Raw genomic sequence first — 21,359 nt, 5'->3', positions numbered from 1 at the left:
TAAAAAATAAAAATAACTGTGCACTACTGCCTCACCACCCGGACGGGCTGTAAACCCATGCTACTTCGGAGTCGTGGGGAGCGCGCTCCCGGACTCCAGTTTAGGGCTTCGCGGACTTAAATTAGCAGAGGCGGGAAGGGGCGGGGCCTAAGGCGCGGGGCGGGGCCGTAGGCGGTGCGGGCGGCGGCGGCGGCGGCGGCGGCGGCGGTGGCGGGGCCAGGACCCAGACATCTGGGACTGTTGTTGTTCTCTCGCGGCGCGACCGCCTCAGTCACTTCGCCCAGAGACCCCGACCTGGTCCGCTGGGGAGCAGGCGGCCATAAGCCCCCTCTCTCCCGGTTCCCTGACGCCGCAGCAGGAGCTGTTACAAACACCCTGCGATTGGTCTCCAATGCCCTTCAGTGAGGTGGGGACGCCCGGACCCTGGTGAGCGAACCCCAGGCCACCCCCTACCCCAACTCAGTGTCTTCGCCGGCCCCCGGCACGTACACCTGTCTGGTCGCCATGGCTGAAAACACAGAGGGGGATCTGAACTCCAACCTGCTCCACGCCCCCTACCACACCGGGGATCCTCAGCTGGACACGGCCATCGGGCAGTGGCTCCGCTGGGATAAGGTGGGTACCTGGTCAGCCCAGCATCCGCCGTCGCCTCCCCCACATAGTCTGCTCTTTCCTATGCCCACCCAGCGCCCCACGGGCTGCAGAGGAGATGGCTCGGGACACCGGGCGGGGGGCAGCGGAGCAGGGCGTTGCCACCCACCTATGCATGGGGTTCCTCCTTCGGTCCGCCAGAGCCGAACATCTGCATCGCTTCCTTCTGCGGTGCTCTCAATTGTAACCTCCCTTCCTCTTCTTTACCCTCTTTCCCTTCAAGTGCTGTCTTCCCTCTTTCTTCCAAAAAAAAAAAAAAAAATCATTGTAGGTTATACCCTAAACAACGATTTCCTTTCCCTTTTTCTCTCTTGACTTCCTTCTCCACAAACCTGAAAGTGGTTTCTGGCACCCTTACTGGGCGTTTCTAACCGCTATCTGCTTTAGTTCTGGTCTGGTGTGTTTCCTCCTTCTGTCGCTAGGTAGTCGCTGGTCTTCTATCCTTGGTATTTTCTAGTATCACCTTTTGCTCTTGGGAAAGGCAAGGCGCTTACCTCTTCTTTCTCCTGCTGGCAGCTATTTTCTGGAATTAATCTGTTCAAGGAATCGTGTTTTCCAGGTTTCATATGGTACTCTTAATACAGGATTGTTTTTGCCTTAACCCTTACTTCTCTACCAACACCTCCCCACCCACGCTCCGCCCCCACCTCCAAATTGTTGCGGTAATTAAACCTTATGCGGGCATTTGGGATGGATTTGTGACAATCAGAATTAAAATGCAGCTATCTTACTTGTAAAAGAGGTCCCTGGTGGCTCCAACAAAGGAAGATAATCCGAGCTTTTGCTTTGTCAAGTGCATAAAATGCCTTTGTTGAAGTAGAGAAGGCAGCACATTTAAAATGGAATTAATGACACTGAATTAAGGAATTTGTATGGTATTATGTGACATCATGTTGTACAAATGAATTTCCTTAAGGCTTCTCTTTCTGAAAGTTTTGTTTTTACTTTGTTCATTCATTCATTCAGCAAAAAAGTATTGAATGTCGAGTGTGTGTTTTAGGTCTTGTTAGACCCAGGAAATACTTGTGAGGAAAATAGAAAGGGTTCCTGCCCTCAACAAGCCTCAGCAGATGAGGAAGACCAACAAATAAGCAGTTACAATGAGGTATTTGGTGTTAATTGGTCATATGTATATCGGACGAATAATTCTTTCTCTACAGTCTAATGCTTCTCAAACCTTAATGTGCTTACAGATCACCTGGGGATCTTGAAATACAGATTCTGATTCAGGAGGTGTGGGGTGGGGCCTCGGATTCTGCCTAAGAATGAATTTCCAGGTGATACTAATGCTGCTGGTCTGTGGACCACACTTGGAGTAGCAAAACTTTGTTTTCTTTAGGTGCCAGTTCTAACTATACTTTTCCTAATGAGTCTCCTGATTGATTTTTTTTTTTTTTTAAAACAGGGTCTCTCCATGTTGTCCAGGCTGGAGTGCAGTAGCACAATCGTAGCTCACTGCACCCACTGCAGCCTTGAACTCCTGGGCTCAAGTGATCTTTTTGCCTTAGCCTGCTGAGTAGCTGGGACTATAGGCACATGCCACCATGCCCAGCTAATTAAAAAAATAAATTTTTTTTTTTTAAAGAAATGGGGTCGCACTGTGTTGCCCAGGCTTGTCTTGAACTCTGGGCCTCAAGGGATTCTCCCACCTCAGCCTCCCAAAGTGTTGGGATTATAGGTGTGAACCACCTCACCCAGCCCCTGAAAAAGAATGAAGAGAGGTTGGGCACAGTGGCTCACACTTGTAATGCACTCTGGGAGGCCAAGGCGGGCAGATCATCTGAGGTCAGGAGTTCAAGACCAGCCTGACCAACATAGTGAAACCCTGTCTCTACTAAAAAAAAAAAAAAAAAAAATTACCCAGGCGAAGTGGCACATGCCTGTAGTCCCAGCTACTCGAAGGCTGAGGCCAGAGAATCACTTGAACCCGGGAAACGGAGGTTGCAGTGAGCTGAGATTGTTCCACTGTACTCTAGCTGGGTGACAGAGTGAGATTCCATCTCAAAAATAAATAAAGCAAAACAACATAAAATAAAAATAATGAAGATAAAAATTCATCAAAAGTGGAAGATAAATTCTTAATTTGTATTTAAAGTGCCTCTGAATATAAGGCATTGGCTGAAACCTGTGAGAGACAGAAAGATGAAATAGATATGGATCGTATCGTTAAAGAACATAGAAGGGAAGGAAAAGCATAAATAATAGAGGCAAGTAATAAGTTTCCTTAACAGAGGAATAGATTTAAGTAATTTGTTAATAAATATAATAAATTTCTTCATTGATCCTTTCTTAATAGGAGAGAATATATTTAATGGAGAAATCATATCTACTGTAGATTGATACTATAGAGAAGCTAGACTATGTCTCAGGGCACTGAAATTTAGAGTGCAGAAATGTAAAGATCAGACTCAGCATTTCTTACATTATACATTGATGACATGGGTAGTCTTTTAACATAGAGAGACTGAGTTTAACACCTGATGAATACCTATTAATTAAAAAAGGAACCAACTGCCACCAATTATTCATGACTCAGATGAGGCATATAATCAGTTATAAATTGATTAGAGGTCAATGTGTTACTTGCGTTGGTCACTAAAATTACTAATCTTAGTCTCGGTTGGTGTATTTGAAAAGTCTTTATGAAAAAAATGTTATTTGTGCTTGAACTTTCAGAATTAGTTAAAATTAGACTTGCTAACATAAGGAGAACTATGACAAGCATAGAGATAAATTTTAATGTGTGTATTAAGAACTTTTATTTCTGCTGTTGCTCAGGGTACATAGAAAATTTTGGAAGGATATGTAAAGACCAGGTCATAGAAGGGCTTTAGTATGTTTTGAAGGGCTTAAATACACACAGGTGTGCATGTAAGTGTTAAAAAGAAAACAATGCAACAAGATGGGCTGTTTATTGGGGCAGTTTGGGGTACTCCACGTAGTTTCTATGGGGTGGCTTTCTGTTGGTAAATTTACAAGTCCAGAATGTGACCTTCCAGTTCCTGAGCCTTCAGCCTAATTTGTTAGCCTACCTTGTCTCAGGATGGACTCACTGTGCTCAATGTCACAGAAACTGATGTCTGAATTCAGAATGTTTTATTACTGTATGGTACAGATGTAATAGCTAAGTAGATTTGTTTCTATTCAGGGCATTTTCTAGATGCACCATAGGAGAAGTCAAAAGAAGATTTTTAGTGGTCATGAAATCAAATCACAGGGAGTCAGATATATGACACAAACATTTAACAGCATCAACCTGTAATAAGTAAATGCACACATCTCCACAATGGGACTATCTTACCACTAGAACCCAAAAGTCCTAGATCAAGGCATTTCTCCTCCAGGCAGTGAACAGATGACTCTACTACAGTGGTCTCTCCTTCTATCCTCTAGGGCTAAGTCACTCACCTCCTTCCTAGTTCTTTTTTTCAGTACTTTCATACATTCTGTCAAATTATAGATAAGTTGTGCTGGCCCAGAAGCCAGGTTCTCTCAATATAATATGTCCTGTTCTTTATGCATTGTTAATTTTCTTTTTAAAAGCAGTCCTATATGTAAGATGTTAGGCACTGGCAAAGTGGATGGATCAGTGGCTGGATGGGGAATAGAGCTGGGACATAGGGCAGAGCTGCTCAGCCTGCTATAGCAGCTGCCACAAAGGTGTTGAACTTCCTATATATCAACAGCGATGTGGAGGCAGGAATTGGCCATGGCATTTTAAGAAATAGCAAGTAGAGCACTCTGGTTTCAGAATGTAGGTCTGTGTTGAGAAAGAGTATCATGTAAAGTTCAAGGTAGCACAGGCTTATAAAAAGCCTGAAAATGGAAATAAAATACTTCAATCTAGGCCAGTGATTCAAACATTAGTCTAATGGTAGAAGTTTTTTTCAGTGTCACTCGCATGATTTTCTGTGCCTCGTAATGTAGCCCAGGTAGAAAAGGTGATGAGTGAATTTCCTTTTAAATCATCCTTATGTGATGGGAAATACACCCACGACATTCCTCGACAAAGGTGGTCTACTCCAGGGTCATTGTATGGAGACCCAAAGAAATTGTGGACATTATCCAGTTACGGAGCTTAGATGGGCCATTGGATCTGCCACCTAGTTCAATCCAATTTTTATAATACTAGTTTATATAACATTTTTTGTTCACATTTTTCTAATACTGAATTTGGCATTTAATCAATGAAGAGTGCAGAACATATACATATGGCTTTATTACTTTTGGGAAATGCTAGTCCTTATTCCTTGAATTTATTTCTGTAGTGTTTCAACTTTGGTAAAATGCTCTAAGTCTCGTTTGCTATTCATGGCAACAGTGTGTTAGGCAGGTAGTAGTTATCCCCATTTTTACAAGTAAAGAAACTTAAGCTCATAAAAGAAAAGTGACTTGCTCAAGGAGATATGGCTTTTAAGTGGTAAAATTGGGACTCAAACTTAGGTCATCTCACTTTTACTGTATTCTTATCACTGTGGTAGACTCCATAAAGCAAATGTTTAATACATGTTAGTGACAACATAAGCTAAGTTTCAAGGCCCTCATTAAAACCATTTTATTGGCTTTTATAAAGCTGGAGGAGGATGTAATATCATGCAGAATAAATTGCCATGGATTTTTTTTTAAAGAGCTGAACAGTTGCTTTGGTCTCCTTGGCAACAGTGTTCTCCTTCTGTCCAAGAAATTTAGTACATATAAATGAATATTTGAATTTTTATTTTTAGAATTCAAATTCATTTTTTCTTTTTACTTCCAAATTTCCTACATTTTCTCCTGTTTTCATCATTTTATTTGCAATTTATTTTTTTTTTAAGAAATACATGCTTATGATTTTAAAAAATAGTACAGAAGGGAAAACAATGGAAAACAATGATCCTAACTGCCTCTTCTTTTCCTCAGTTTGCTTATAGGTCATTTTAAGTTTCTTTTTAGTTATTTTTGTGGTTACCATGAAAAGACCAAGTAATAGACTAGAACCGCTATTTCTTGATGTATTTTAAAGCTTTAGATATTATCTGTCAGATATATCCCTGTGCTGTGAAAAATGGGAATTCACTCACTATTCTCTATGTCTCCTGAATTTTGATAGTTATGCTATTAGCATTAGTCATTTTGAAAGTTTAAACAATATAATTAATGCTAGCAAAGTTTGCAGGACAATAAGTGCAACTAACAGAGCTTCCAATTGGCCATTTTGTTTAATGGGAGACTGGCAGAAAACATACTCTATATGTGAAAACAGAGAAAACCCATACCAGCTTATATAAGGTACCTAGCGTAGTCAAATACACAGAAACAGAAAACAGAATGTTGGGTACCAGTGGCTAAAAATCTATTGATGTTAAAGCTAACTAACGATCAAACCATAAAAAGGAAATAAGCTGCATGCAAAATAAGTAAAGCAATGGATACAGGAAAAAAACTGAGTTAAGTCAGGGAACACAAGAACTTAATGTTTTTTGATTAAATAAGACAATTATTCCATCAAATAAGGAAATATGCTATGAAAAAGGAACAGGAAACAATAATGAGCTCTTGGAAATTAAGAAAAAAACATTGACACACCACCCCTGCCAAATGCAATAGAAAATATAGAAGTTAAAGTTGAGGAAACATAGCAAAAGGAAATAGGAAATATGAGGAAGTTGACATGGAGTAACTTCCCCAGAAATCCAATGTAAAGAAATCCTAGATGATAACAGTGTACTGATCCACACTGGGGTTCCAGAAATATGTCTTAAAAAAGAATTCAGCATCTATGCCATAAATAGTAAAAAGCTGGAAGATGTTAGTAATATGGTGAAGATGGCGTGTTATTTCTGGTCAACAACATTAGAAAAAAAAAGAAGAAAAGAAAAAGCAGTCACCGAAGGAGGGGAATGAGGGAGGGAGGAGGAAGACAGGAAGAAAGTAGGAAGGGAGGGAGGGAAGGAAAGAATGAAGGACCCGAATAAGCAAGGAAAGACAAAGCTGAGTAAGTTAAGTTGTGGTCTAAAAATGAAGCCAACTAAAATGGTGCATCATTTTGAACAACTAATTGATGGATCTTAAGGAAAGAAAAACAGGTCTCCAGAGCTTTTTCATCATGCTAAACTGAATTTCTGTACCCATCAAATAACTCCCCATTTCTTCGTCCCCTAAGCCTCTAGCAGCCACCATTTTGCTTTCTGTTTCTATGAATTTGACTACTCTACGTACCTCATGTAAGTGGCATCATACAGTATTTGTCTTTATATGACTAGCTTATTTCACTTAGCATAATGCCTTCATGGTTCATCCATGTTGAAGATGAGATTTCATTTTGATTATAGAACAAAATGTGCATGTTATCAAGTTATTTTGGGTTTGGGCTTATTGCGCTTTGTTTCATGCTACTTTTTGTCCGTGGCAATTGCATCTACTCCTCAGTACCCACTGACCCCTTCCTCCAGTTCTTTTTACATTGTAGGTTTAGTCCTTTTGTTCCTTTACTATCACTGTAATAAGTTCTCAGGGAGGGGAGACAAGTGTTTAAGTCTTTCATCTTGAACCGAAAGTCTTTATACTTTTATTTCTTCAAATTAAAAATGTACTTGAAACTGGAAACAGCTAAGATGTCCTTCAATAGGTGAATGAATAAGCAAACTGTTGCATATCAAATATTATTCAGTGATTAAAACAAATCAGCTGTCAAGCCACGAAAAGAGATGAGCTATCAAGCTGTGAAAAGATGGAGAAACCTTAAATGTAGATTGCTTACTGAAAGAAGATGGTGTGGAAAAACTACATAATGTAGTAACTTTTCCATAGATATATCTGAAAAGGAGTGATTCATATTTGAAAGCCCTTCATGTCTCACCTGACAGTTTTCAAAATAGGTAGACTAGCTACTTCTGTTTGTTATTTGGGGGACTTCTTTGCCCTGTTTTTTTTGTTTTTTGGGGTTTTTTTTCTTTCATAAAATCTGTTTATTAAGTTCCTTCAAGTCTTCTACAAGGCCATTAGAAAACCTATTTGGATATGTCTTTGATCTAAAATTATTTTCCTGGCCGGGCGCAGTGGCTCACGCCTGTAATCCTAGCACTTTGGGAGGCTGAGGCAGGCAGATCACCTGAGGTCAGGAGTTCGAGACCAGCCTGGCCAACATGGTGAAACCCCATCTCTGTTAAAAATACAAAAAATTAGCCAGGCGTAGTGGCACTTGCCTGTAATCCCAGCTACCTAGGAGGCTGAGGCAGAATTACTGGAACCTGGGAGGCGGAGGCTGTAGTGAGCTGAGATCGCGCCACTGCACTCCAGCCTGGGTGACAGAGCGAGACTCCATCTCAAAAAAAAAAATTTTTTTTTAAAAGTATTATTCCTATCTGTTCCTCTCCTCTTATTTAAAAAAATCAGAAAGAATGTGGAGAATCTAATAAAAAGGAATTTGTCATCATTTGATTCTTCCAGGCTTTACTTGTGAAACACAGTGAATTAACAAAAGAATATACATCTTATTATATTTCATTAGCTCAGGGTTTTTGTTTTGTATTGTTTTGTAGAGAAACAGGGTCTCACCCTGTCACCTAGGCTAGAATGCAGTGTGATCATAGCTCACTGCAGCTTCCTGGGCTCAAGTGATCCTTCCACCTCAGTTTCCCAAGTGGCTGGGACTACAGGCACAAGCCACCACACCTGGTTACATTAGCTTGTATTTCAGTGATAATCCCTGGATAATCTAAATCAGATTTCTTTCATCCTTCCTTTTGGAGAGACAGCACGATTGGTTTGTTTCGTGGAGAAACCTGTCTTTACCTAATTTATGTCTATTTGGTTTTTAAGAAATATTTTTCCTCAACATAAAAAGTTCGTTAGTAATTTAGTGCAGATTTTACTGAAGGAGTATTGTTTTCATTAGTCAACTGCGAGCTGCATTACTACTAATTAGTACTGAGGCTGCTGCCCTCTAGTGTCGGGAGTTAATGGAGAAAATGATCTATGCTGGTGAAGAATAGGCAGGAAGGCAGTGAGATAGTGTTGCCAATCCTCATAGGATCTTTTACACCAAATCATTTAATGAGCAGTGTATCTTACCAAACAAAACAATGGAAATGGCCATATTTAATGCCTTAAAGAGTATGAAGACTATAATATGGTAAATGAAAAATACCATATATCTCTGATTCAAAGACATTTTAATGTCTACCTTGTTAGAAACCTCTTTAATGTAAGTAGTGGTTTTATGTTGTGTTTCTGCTTCAGAATTTTTTCACATCATTTCTCTCTGAAATATTTCATTATTTATATAAGTAAAAATGAGGAAAAAACCTAAATGTCCATGAATAAAGAAATGGTAACATAAACTGGAACACTCTGGAGTGAAAAGAATAGCATGGTTCTATATGTATTAAAAGGACCTCCAAGATATATAGATATAGAGATATAGATACATAGGTATATAAGTTTATATATTTTTTAAATTTTATTTTATCGTAGTAAGAATACTTAACATGAGATGTACCCTCTTAACAGATTTTCCAGTATTCAATACGGTATGGTTAACTGTAGGTACAGTGCTGCATAGCATATCTCTAGAATGTATTCATCTACAACTTTATGCCCCTTGCATAACAACTCTCCATTCCTCCTTCCCTCCCAGCATCTGGCAACCACCATTCCACTCTTTGATTCTATGAATTTGACTATTTTAGATACCTCATATAAGTGAAATCATGCAGTATTTGCCCCTCTGTGCAAGATATATGTGAAATAAGCAAGTTATAGAACAACATGTACAATATGATGCCATATATATAAAAAAAGAGTTAAAGCAAAACTGTATTTTACAGGTATGTAGACGTGTAGTAAAGGTCTAGAAGAATGTATTACAAACTATAAGCAGCACCTCTAAAGATAGGGTCTGGGAATGAGAGTAATGGTCAACGATGTCTGTAGCTTTATCTGTGTTATTAGTATTTTTTAAATAAGAGAAATGTGTTAATATAATTCATAATAATTAAAGTAAAATTTAAAATATAAACAAAAATTAAGTGGTCAACTGTCTGACATTGGCTTTTAAGGGCAATAGGAGTTCAAAGTCAGGAAGATTTTTTATAAGAGGTAGAATTTGAGCTGGGACTTGAAGGGTAAGTAGGATACGAATAGATAACAGATATGGGGGCAGAAAATTTAAAGTGGACACGGTAGAATAATAAAATGGAAAATGGCACTGATCAGGGAAATGAAACTGAGCAGGAAGCATGCAGAAACAATAAAGAGATTTCTTAAGTATAGCGTGTGTATTGTGCTATGGTGAGTAAGTATAGGTGAAGGAAAACTAGATTTTATGAGTGATCAGGTACCAGACATGGTACTTACTAGATACTTTCATGTAGAAAGTCTCTTAATTCTCCCAGATTGTTTGAGGTAGTTATTTCCATTTTTTAAAGCCTACACACAAACCCAGGCTCAGAGAAGTGTAGAGAGAGGGGGCTATTTGAATCCAAGAAGGTTTCAAACTCCTCTGCCCTTTGGGATCTGACCCCAACCTTTCTAATTTTTACATTTGATGTAATGAGAATTGAACTCTATTGCTGATTCTTGGCTGATTAATCTGGCTGCAGCATGTAATTAGGATGAGATGGAATGGAGTTGTGGAGGGGATCCTAGAAACTCTCATAGAAATGTAGATATAAAAGTTTTACATAAGGATGTTTGCTTTGTAAGAAAATCAGGAAAAAAAAGCCATGAAGACTTACTAGCAAATTGATCTCTATCTTCTTTTTAAAAAGACAGAAAATGATAGCTCCCATTCTGTTAAATCATATATTTTGCTAACTTTGAATCACATCTTTTAAAAGAAAGATATTAGAATTTAAATTCCCATGTCCACCTCTCTGATTCCATTCTCCTCCCTTCCTTTCCTCAAAGTAACCAAAGCATATCTAGGAATACTAAGGTTTTGTTTGATTTTCTTGTTCAGTTAAAATATCATTTTGTTTTTCACTTAAATGAAGATAACTGTGGGAGGCTGGGTGTGGTGGCTCATGCCTGTAATCCCAGCATTTTGGGAGGCCAGGGCAGGAGGATTGCTTGAGCCCTGGAGTTTGAGACCAGCCTAGGCAAAGTAGGGAGACCTCATCTCTACAAAAAGTAAATAAAATTAGCTGGGCATGGTGGCATATGCCTATAGTTCCAGCTACTTGGGAGGCTTAGGTGGGAGGCTTGCTTGAGCCCGGGAGGTTGAGGCTGCAGTGAGCTGTGATGGCACCACTGCACTCCAGCCTGGGTGACAGAGTGGGACCCTGCCTCAAAAAAAAAAATTTTTTTTTTTTTTTTTTTTTTTTACAGATATTGCCAAATTGCATTACAGAGAGTGTGCACCAATGTATTCTTCTACCAGCAATATATAAAAGTGCCTGCTTTCTCAAATTCTTGACTCTACAATGCAGTATCAAATATTTGTCTTTGCCATTGTGAAAAATAAAAACCATATTTTATTTTAGCTTTAATTTCCATTTTTCTTATAAGTGAAGTTGTATATTTTCATATACTTAAAAGATACCTGTATTTCCTTTTCTATGAACTGTTTTCATTTCTTTTGCTAGCTTTTCTATCAAGTTATTAATCTTTTCTCCTGTTTTAATGCTAAAGAAATAAGCCTTTGATTGATTTATCGTGTATTACAAATGTTTTTTCTCAGTTTGTCTTTTGAATTTATATATGTAATTTTTATCATGTAGAACATAATTATAACTTTATTGACAGCATAGTATTTCACTTGGTAAATATATCATATTTAACCATTTCCTTTCTGCTGGATGTCTTATTCTGATTTTTAAAAGCTATTTTGAATAATGCTGAGAGCATCATTTTGCATATAACTTTTTCCCTTAGATTATTTCCGTAACATGTAAAGATGACATATACATATAGAGATATTTAACTTCTGAGAAATGCAGTCAGACCATAATTGTAGCCTAATTTCAGAAGAATATGAAAATTGGGCTTTATTGAAAAAGAAAAAGCATATTATTGTTTCCTTTCTTGGTAGTTTTCATGCTGATGGGCAGGGTTCTCCTGTTGGTAGTATTTTCGCCATTCCAAAATATGCATGAAACATCAAGCTATGAATCTTTTATCTGGTATACGGGTATACGTTAAATTAAGCACAAAACTATGGAATCTCAGTTGACAGAAACCTAGATATTATCTTTTTTTTTTTTTTTTTTTTTTTTTTTTGAGTCGGAGTCTCGCTCTGTCACCCAGGCTGGAGTGCAGTGGCCGGATCTCTGCTCACTGCAAGCTCCGCCTCCCGGGTTTACGCCATTCTCCTGGCTCAGCCTCCCGAGTAGCTGGGACTACGGGCGCTCGCCACCTCGCCCGGCTAGTTTTTTGTACTTTTTAGTAGAGAGGGGGTTTCACCGTGTTAGCCAGGATGGTCTGGATCTCCTGACCTCGTGATCCGCCCGTCTCGGCCTCCCAAAGTGCTGGGATTACAGGCTTGAGCCACCGCGCCCGGCCGATACTATCTTATTTAAGCTCCTACTCAGAATAAAAACATGTTCTGTAGTATCCCAAATAGGTAACTTCCATGCGAGAACATTTCTGGTATAGTGGAGTCTTGTCTTACTTAGGAGTTAGATTCCAAAGTCAATAAATAATAAAAATGGTATAAAATTTTAAAATCACCCTTGTAAACCCTTAAATTGTCCAAGAACTACAAGATACATGATTTCAAGTATCTATCCTTATATAGTAATATATGAGAATATGTTAACATATGTAGTAATGCACCATATATAATAGAGCACATGCACAAAATACAATTTTAATATTTAGGAGGCAGGGCTAAATACATATAGTGGAGTACATGTAAGTTAAGCATCATAAAGCCGTACTATATAGTGCAGTGTTGTATGGTGGAAAGACTTCTACTTCTAGAAATGACAGATGAGGTAATTTGGACAATCTTCCTCCAACAACTGGAAAAAATAGATAAAATGTAGATTTAAAAATCTGTTTGAAGGTGTTATTTAATGTTAGTCAAGAGTTTCCAGTTCGAGATTTCGAAGAAGAAAGAAATTCTAGGCCACAGTCTAGAAGAAGACAGAAATTCAGAGAGCTGAGTTTAGTATTTAGGGCCACTTTTGCCCAGGGCACATTTACTGATCAGGATAGGCAGCTAAGAAGATTGGCAGTCTTTTTGTTGGTCTTGCTAGTATAGAGGGACAAAAATTGGAATCTGGGCCCTATCGCGGGTGGAGACCCTGAGAACACTCTTTAGAAGTCCAAAGGGCTGCCCTGTGAATACTGGTGAACTCAAACACTCCTTGTACAGACTGTATTCCAGTTTTGAGTCATTTGGATGGCTTGGAAATTGGATTAAAGTGAACTTAGATTGCTAGTGCTTTCAGATGCCTAAGAAAAGCAAAACAACAAACAAACAAACAACAACAACAAGTTTCCTGGAGGGAGGTAGCTTCATCTTAGGTTCCAAATTATTCCTACTAATAATATGTTAAATATAATACCTAATAATGTTACAAAAATAATATAAATATAATAGTACAGAGTCAAAGATAACCAGAAATATAAGGAAGCAAGTCAGCATAAACAAGAACCTGCAAAAACAACAGATAATGCAAACTGACCTGCAAGGGCTCCTGTATTTATCAAATGTAGACTTTAAAATAACTAAGACTGTCAAGATCAAGAAGATAAAAAATATTAAAATTGAGCAGAGAGCAGAAGTAGGAGTAATCTCATAAGTTAAAAAAATTGGTGGAGAAATGAAAATAATACAAAAAAAGTAAATTTTTAAAAATAGAAATTCTGAAACGGCTGGGCACGGTGGCTCAAGCCTGTAATCCCAGCACTTTGGGAGGCCGAGACAGGCGGATCACGAGGTCAGGAGATCGAGACCATCCTGGCTAACACGGTGAAACCCCGTCTCTACTAAAAAATACAAAAAACTAGCCGGGCGAGGTGGCGGGTGCCTGTAGTCCCAGCTACTTGGGAGGCAGAGCTTGCAGTGAGCTGAGATCCGGCCACTGCGCTTCAGCCTGGGCGACAGTGAGACTCCGTCTCAAAAAACAAAACAAAACAAAACAAAAAAAAAATAGAAATTCTGAAACTGAAGAAATACAATAACCAAAATTAAGAATTCAATGAACACATTTAACAACACTTTAGAGAGGAATCAGAGAGAGAATTAGCAAACTGCAAGATAGGTCCGTGAAAAATATTCAGAACAAAGCATGGAATGACAAAAGGATTGGGGGAAGTGGAGGAATAAAAGAGAGGCTATGAGACATAAGATGATACAGGAAAAGGTCTAACATGCTATTCATTGGAATCTCTTAAGGAGAGGAAAGAGATAGTTGCTATGAAATTTCCTAAAGTGATGAATGACATTAATCCACAGGTTAAGAGTTTGGTGTTACAAAGGAATATAAATCATTCTGTTACAAAGATATATGCACACATATGTTCATTGCAGCACTATTCACAATAACAAAGACATGGGATCAACCCAAATGCCCATCAGTGATAGACTGGATAAAGAAAATGTAATATATATATCTCTCCATAGAATACTATGTATACATAAAAAGGATTGAGAGCATGTTCTTTGTAAGGACATGGATGGAGCTGGAAGCCATCATGCAAACTAGCAAACTAACACAGAAACAGAAAACCGAACACCGCATGTTCTCACTTACAAGTGAGAGCTGAAAAATGAGAACATATGGATACGGGGAGGGGAACAACACACACTGGGGCCTGTCGGAGAGGCGTGGGGAGGGAGAGCATCAGGATAAATAGCTAATGCATGTGGGACTTAATACCTAGGTGATGGGTTGATAGGTGCAGCAAACCACCATGGCACACATTTACCTGTGTAACCTGCACATGTATCTGGAATATAAAATAAAGTAAAATTTTAAATAAATAAGAGTTTGGGGTTAATTTGTATTCTGTAAACTTTTCTCCTTGATTACATAAGTAATCCTTCCCTATGAAGATATAAGGAACAATCACATTTTTTTAGTTTTATTTTTCTATGCATTTATGTATATTTTACAAATTTGGAATTGTATTACACATATGGTCTATATACTTACCCCCCTAATATATCTAAGTGTTTTTGCATATTAAAATTCTATTGTGATTTTTTAATACATAATGTTAATGTACTATTACATCAGCCTTTTTATTTAACCAGTTTTCTATTAACATGTGGTTTGCTTACTTTTTTTATTATTATTAATATTACTTTAGTGAATATCCTTATGACTAAATCATAACGTGCATCCGTGATTATTTCCTCGGGATAAATTTCTAGAAGTAGAATTGCTAAAATAAAGACTATTTAATATTTAAGCTACTTAAAATATTGGCAAATTGTCATCTGAGATGTTGTATTGATTTATAGTCCCTCTAGCAGATTGTATTTTTTTAAAGACAGCTGCAACTATATGTCCCATTCCACATGTTCTTCTTACTGTGTGACTTTGGTACTCCTTAATTGAATGGTGGGATCTGTGTTCCCTCTGCTGGAACCTGGGTGGATCTTTGTAGCTGCCTAAAGAAATATAGTACAAAGCAGGTGCGGTGGCTCATGCCTGTAATCTCAGCACTTTGGGAGGTTGGAGTGGGAGTATTGCCTGAAGCTAGGAGTTCAAGCCCAGCCTCGGCAACATGGCAAGACCCCATCTCTTTAAAAAATTGAAAAGCCAGGCATAGTGGTGTATGCCAGTAGTCTCAGCTACTTGGGAGGCTGAGGTAGGAAGATTGCTTGAGACTGGGAGGTGGAGGCTGCAGTGAGACATGTTTTTCTCCACAGTACTCCAGCCTACATGACAGAGTGAGACTCTGCCTCAAAAAAATAAAAATAAAAATAATAAATACAGTGCAGTGGAAATTAACATGCCTTTCAGAGCTAGGCCATAAAAGGTAATGTGACTCCCGCTTGGCTTGCTTGCTCATGGGACACTTGCCTTTGGAACCCAACATTGCAAGGAAACCAAGGCCACAAGGAGTGGCCTCTGTAGGTGTGCCATTTGATGGCCTCCACTAGGCCCCAGCCTACAGTCAGCATCACTGCCAGATAGACAAGCCTACAGCAGTACACAGACAAGCCATCCTGGCTGTGCCATTTCTGAATTCCTAACCCATAGAAACTATGAAAGATAATTAATGATTATTGATTGAAACCATTAAGTTTAAAGTGGTTTTTTACTAAGCCATAGCAATAAATATACTCTCATTCCGCAGCACTGGGCTTATTCATTTTAAAAACTCTTAATCAATTTTTAGGTGAAAAAATGGTATCTTGTTTTAATTTTCATTTCCTTGGTTACTAGAGTTAATTTTCATTCCCCAGCACTGGGCTTACTCATTTTAAAAATTCTTAATAAGTTTTTCGGTGAAAAATGGTATCTTGTTTTAATTTTTCCTAGGTTACTATTGGGGGCCGGAGGGGGGAGGGGAAGCAATGGTTAGTGTGCTGGGTATAGATATTATTTCAAACTCAGTAAGTCTAATACCGAACTCCATTATCTCTCTACTCCCAACTTGTTCCTCACCCACCTTGCTCCACAATCCAACTCCTACTAATCTTTCACTTTTCAGTTCAAGTATTAACTTCCACTGGGTGCAGTGGCTGACACCTGTAATTCTAGCACTTTGGGGAGGCCAAGACAGGAGGATCACTTGAGCCCAGGAGGTCCAGGCTGCAGTGAGCTGATATGTCACCACTGTACTCCAGCCTGAGCAACAGAATGGACTCTGTCTCAAAAAAAAAAAAAAAAAAAAAGACGAAAACACAAACAAAAAACCCTACAAATGTGCCAAAGTTTCAGTGAGCTGATGTGTCACCACTGTACTCCAGCCTGAGCAACAGAACAAGACTCTGTCTCAAAAAAAAAAAAAAGAGAAAAACACAAACAAACAAAAAACCCTACAAATATGCCAAAGTTTCAGTGGCTTACACAGTGTAAGTTTATTTCTTGTTGACGTTACAGCCCAGTGCTGGTCCATGAGGTAGGAGGTAAAGGAGGGGGATGTTCCATGAAATCATTTATTCCATCTTGTTGCTACATACTCCTGTAGGTCCTTAGAGTCCTCTCTGTTTAATGGGTAAATGGGGAAAGAGGAGTGGTGGGGGAGTAGGTCTGGGGCTAGGCATGGAAGTGGTGCACATCTCTTTCATATCCAGTGACCATAACTCTGTCACATGGTCTCATTTAGCTCCAAGGGAGGCTGGCCCATGGTGCCCAGGGAAAAGAGTAGAACATGATTCTTGTTTTTTACAGGTGAAGATACTGGAGTTAAATTACCTGTTCAAGGTCATAAAGCTAGTAATAGATGTTACTGGAGCCCTTGAACTTGGTATACTTAGTGCCTTCCATGATCACTTACTGACAAAACCTATAGAGTTTGAAAAGTTAATCTCAAAAATCATCACATATGCTTGGAATCTAAAGTCTAAGGAAAGGTGAAGTGACTTGTTCAGGATGATTTAGCTAAGCAATTGCTGACTCAAGATCAGGGCCAAACCTTCTAGAATTATTACTTCAGTGATCTTTCTCTCCTACCAGTGGTCTACTGAGCACATTAGCCAATAATTGGATTCTTTGTTGGTCAAGAAAAGTATGATATGTCACAATATTTGTAGAAAGACAATAAACATTTGAAATATTTTATGTTGACTACCTTATATGAGAAATATTTTTTACTTAAAGCTTAACAGAGACAAGTTTGACTATGTAATTGAACAGTAAAATTGAGCTCATTGTATGTGCTTTGTTAAAATTATAGTTTTTAAAAAAAAATAGTTTTTTTGAAACAAAATAATTAACTTTTTTTAATCTTTCACATTAATTTGGTATATCTAATATTCTTAAATGATAATATTATATTTCAAGATTATTTTCTACTTTGGGGGTACTTAGTACTTCATTTTGTGGATATGATTTTTGTGTTTATTAAGCAATTATTCAAATAAATCTCATTTTATATGATGAGTATATTTTATATTCAAGTTTTTTGTCTAAGCCAAATTTATGTTAATTTCTACCAATTTTTTTAAGATAGGGAAATTAAATTTAGAATCACACAAAAATTATTTAAATAGGAAAGAATGATTAGTTTAGCATGAATGTAGTTTGGACTTCATAAGGAAACATCTGATTTAGAAAACCTGTTCTGCTCCAAGACTCTAGACTTGGATCTTCAAATTGGCTTACCCTCAGAAGTGAATGTCAGCTGTGTTTACCTTTCAGATTTTCAGATTGCACTTTCCTATTTTCACTTCTGGTTAGAAATAAACTTTAAAATTTGTTTGTCTTTCATTCACGATGGGGGGCAAAATAATAAATAGATAAACAAAATAAAAATGTTTTTCTCTGTAGTTATATAAAACTGGTATTTATTATTTAGACATAAGTCTCTGCCAGTAACATTTAAAAATGTTATATACAATTTTGCAACTTTAGATATATTTGAGTTATTAAGAGTCAATTTTGTATATTGGCTCCCCTTTAGATGTATAACAATATTAGAATTTGCGATTTTTTTTTTAGACAGAGTTTCACTCTTGTTATCCAGGCTGGAGTGCAAATGGCATGATCTCGGCTCACTGTAACCTCCGCCTCCCAGGTTCAAGTGATTCTCCTGCTTCACCCTCCTGAGTAGCTGGGATTATAGGTGCCCACCACCATGCCTGGCTAATTTTTTTGTATTTTTAGTAGAGGCAAGGTTTCACCATGTTGGCCAGGCTGGTCTCAAACTCCTGACCTCAGGTGATCCATCCACCTCAGCCTCCCAAAGTGCTAGGATTACAAGCATAAGCCACCGTGCCCAGACTGAATTTGGGATTTTAAATATATATTATGTTCTTTTAGGTCTGTTCCAATCTTCTAAACAATGCGATTCATGTTTTTGAGTGTATTTAAGCTGTTAGGTTTTGTACTAGAATACTAATAGAGTAGATTCAAATTGTGTTAGAATTATTAAAATAGTAGGTTTATCAGATAAATAGGAAAAAAGATTTACAGGTAAACTCTTCAATATGGTTTGGCTGTTTTGTCCCCTGTAAATCGCATGTTGAAATGTGACCTCCAGCGTTGGAGGTGGGTCCTGGTGGGAGGCGTTTGGGTCATTGGGGTGGTTCCCTCATGAATAGCTTGGTTCTCTGCTGGTGATAATAAGGAGTTGTCACTCTGTTAGTTCACATGAGAGGTGATTGTTGAAGAGCCTGGCAGCTCTCTTTTGTTCCCTCATTCACCATGTGATAAGCTGGCTATTCTTCCCTTCTGTTATGACTAAAAGCTTCCTGGGCCTCACCAGAAGTGGAGCAGATGCTGGTGCTATGCTTGTACAGCCTGCAGAACCGTGAGCCAAATAAACCTTATTTCTTTATAAATTACCCAGCCTCAAGTATTCCTTTATACCAATGCAGACAAGCTAACACACTTCTCATTGGCAAACTTGATTACATTTTTTACACTCTTTTATACACATTTATATTTATTATACATAAATAATATAGAAGTCCCTAGTTTTCTGAACCTATTCAGAAAACTTGGGCAAGTTCAAAATAATCCTTCATAAGTGAATGTTAGTACTTTCACTGGTCGGCAGGCAGAGTTGATGTGAATTTTGGTCTGGTGTGTAACCTTCTTCACATCTGTGAAAGTTTGTAAGAAGTTAATTTTTTTAAGTGATTTTAGAAAAATCAATTCTTTCATGTTTTCTTTGAATTTGGGCCTTCTGGTTCTACAATATGGAAAAAAGAAAACTCCACAAGTATTACGTAAGAAGATACTTTCTTTTCTTCATTTCAGCCATGTAAAGTTGAAGCAAACCATAGGATTAGAACCTAAAGGAAAATTTTTGGTATACAGGTAAAATTCGAAAATAATGCATGGCTTTTTTCTATATTCTGCACCTTACTGACTTCATACTAAACAATTAGCTTTATTACTGATGAAGTACAGAGAAATGCTAGTAGTCACTAAAATCTTTTCGATTTTCTGCAGGATTACTTTTTTGGAGTACTAAAATTGTTAGGATTCTAAGATATGCTAGTTAAAAGCAAATTTATTTCAGATTGAATGCATTTACTTTCTAAATAATAAATTTCCATTTTGTGTAATAGGTCAGTGTGTATTTTTTTGTTGTTGTTGTTGAGACGGAGTCTTACTCTGTTGCCCAGGCTGGAGTGCAGTGGCGCGATCTCGGCTCACTAAATTGCCTCCCTGGTTCAAGTGATTCTCCTGCCTCAGCCTCCCAAGTAGCTGGGACTACAGGCACACACTACCATGCCCAGATAATTTTTGTATTTTTAGTAGAGAGAATGTTTCGCCATGTTGGCCAGACTTGTCTTGAACTCCTGACCTCAGGTAATCTGCCCGCCTCGACCTCCCAAAGTGCTGAGATTACAGACGTGACCCAACGTGCCCAGCCTGGTGTGTATGTTTCTTGAAAGCAGGTCAGTCAAATAGCTTTCCTACTGTCTTCCTCCTCTTTTTTTTTTCTTGACTAGGCTTCTACCCCCAAGTAATCAATGAATTGTAAATAAGAGAGCACAGTTAGAAAGCAAACAATAATTTGCATTTGAGAGAACACCAATATATGTTTTATAGATTCAGATCTTATCAGTAGCTTTCTGTGAATGGGAAAAGGAGAGCAATTTGTGGGGTAAAAAATCATTCACATAGACACACAAGTAGAGGTTTTTCTGAGCCATCATGAATACCTAACTAGTTTTTAACCATAAAAAATAATATATACATAAAATATCCAAACAGCATCATGGCTCTCCAATAAAAGTAAGTCACTTGTCTACTTGAAACCCCATGCCTAATATCCCCTTCAGAGGTAATCACTATTTTTAATCTCTTATATTTACATGGAATACTTCTAGATGATATATAAATATACACATACCTCTTTTTATATAAATGAAAACACTGTATATACTCTTCTGCTCTCCTTTTCATTTATTATACCTGAGTTCAACATGAAAATTTCATTTAAAAATAATTAGTTGGCTGGGCGTGGTGGCTCATGCCTATAATCCCACACTTTGGGAGGCTGAGGCAGGCGGATCACGAATTCAGGAGATGGAGACCATCCTGGCTAACATGGTGAAACCTCGTCTCTACTAAAAACACAAAAAATTAGCCGGGCGTGGTGGCGGACGCCTGTAGTCCCAGCTACTCGGGAGGCTGAGGCAGGAGAATGGCATGAACCCGGGAGGCAGCGGAGCTTGCAGCAAGCCGAGATCCTGCCACTGCACTCCAGCCTGGGCGACAGAGCGAGACTCTGTCTCAAATAATAATAATAATAATAAATTTATAATTCTTTAGAATCTTCATATATTATAGTTTATAAAATCGTAGTGATATAATGACTTTAGAAAAAAATACAAATGTAAGTTCATCTGAATGGAGAATATGTGATAATTATGGCTGCGTAGATAGCTTTTTAGGTTATATTTTTAAAAGTTTATAACATCAACATCTAATTTAATGTCTCACTGTTAAATAGTGGAGAAATCTGAGTGTAAAGTAGATTTCAAATGCCTGTTGTCATAATTATTTAGCTTTTTGCCATAAAAGTGTATTTGTTATATCTAGTATATCATGATTCTTTATTCATTTTCATTTTTCTCTAACTTACAAGCTTTTCAACAACCAGGAATTAGGTTAGTACTGCTTGTGAAGTCTGTAATTGGGAAT

General features: G+C 38.0%; 1 protein-coding gene and 1 long non-coding RNA gene across 6 annotated transcripts in view; one reads left to right on the top strand and one right to left on the bottom strand.

Annotated features, from left to right (window-relative positions):
* The window catches only part of LOC106993384 (uncharacterized), a 79,019-nt gene extending 77,736 nt beyond the window's left edge, over positions 1 to 1,283 (bottom strand). For both annotated transcript variants that reach the window (XR_013404131.1, XR_013404130.1), the window contains exons 1-2: positions 1,146 to 1,283; positions 761 to 891 (exon numbers count right to left, since the gene is read on the bottom strand). This is a non-coding gene — a long non-coding RNA (uncharacterized LOC106993384). The remainder of the gene's footprint in view (positions 1 to 760; positions 892 to 1,145) is intronic.
* Positions 217 to 21,359, top strand: part of PGM2L1 (phosphoglucomutase 2 like 1) — a 61,625-nt gene continuing 40,482 nt past the window's right edge. The window contains 1 exon segment of one of the 4 annotated variants that reach the window (NM_001265664.1): positions 217 to 615. In NM_001265664.1, the coding sequence (NP_001252593.1) occupies positions 505 to 615 (111 nt within the window). In that variant the 5' untranslated portion in view covers positions 217 to 504. 4 annotated transcript variants of the gene reach the window in all.

This window comes from Macaca mulatta, chromosome 14 (assembly GCF_049350105.2).
Source record: "Macaca mulatta isolate MMU2019108-1 chromosome 14, T2T-MMU8v2.0, whole genome shotgun sequence".
Lineage (NCBI taxonomy): Eukaryota > Metazoa > Chordata > Mammalia > Primates > Cercopithecidae > Macaca > Macaca mulatta.
This window is presented reverse-complemented; position numbering and strand designations above follow the sequence as displayed.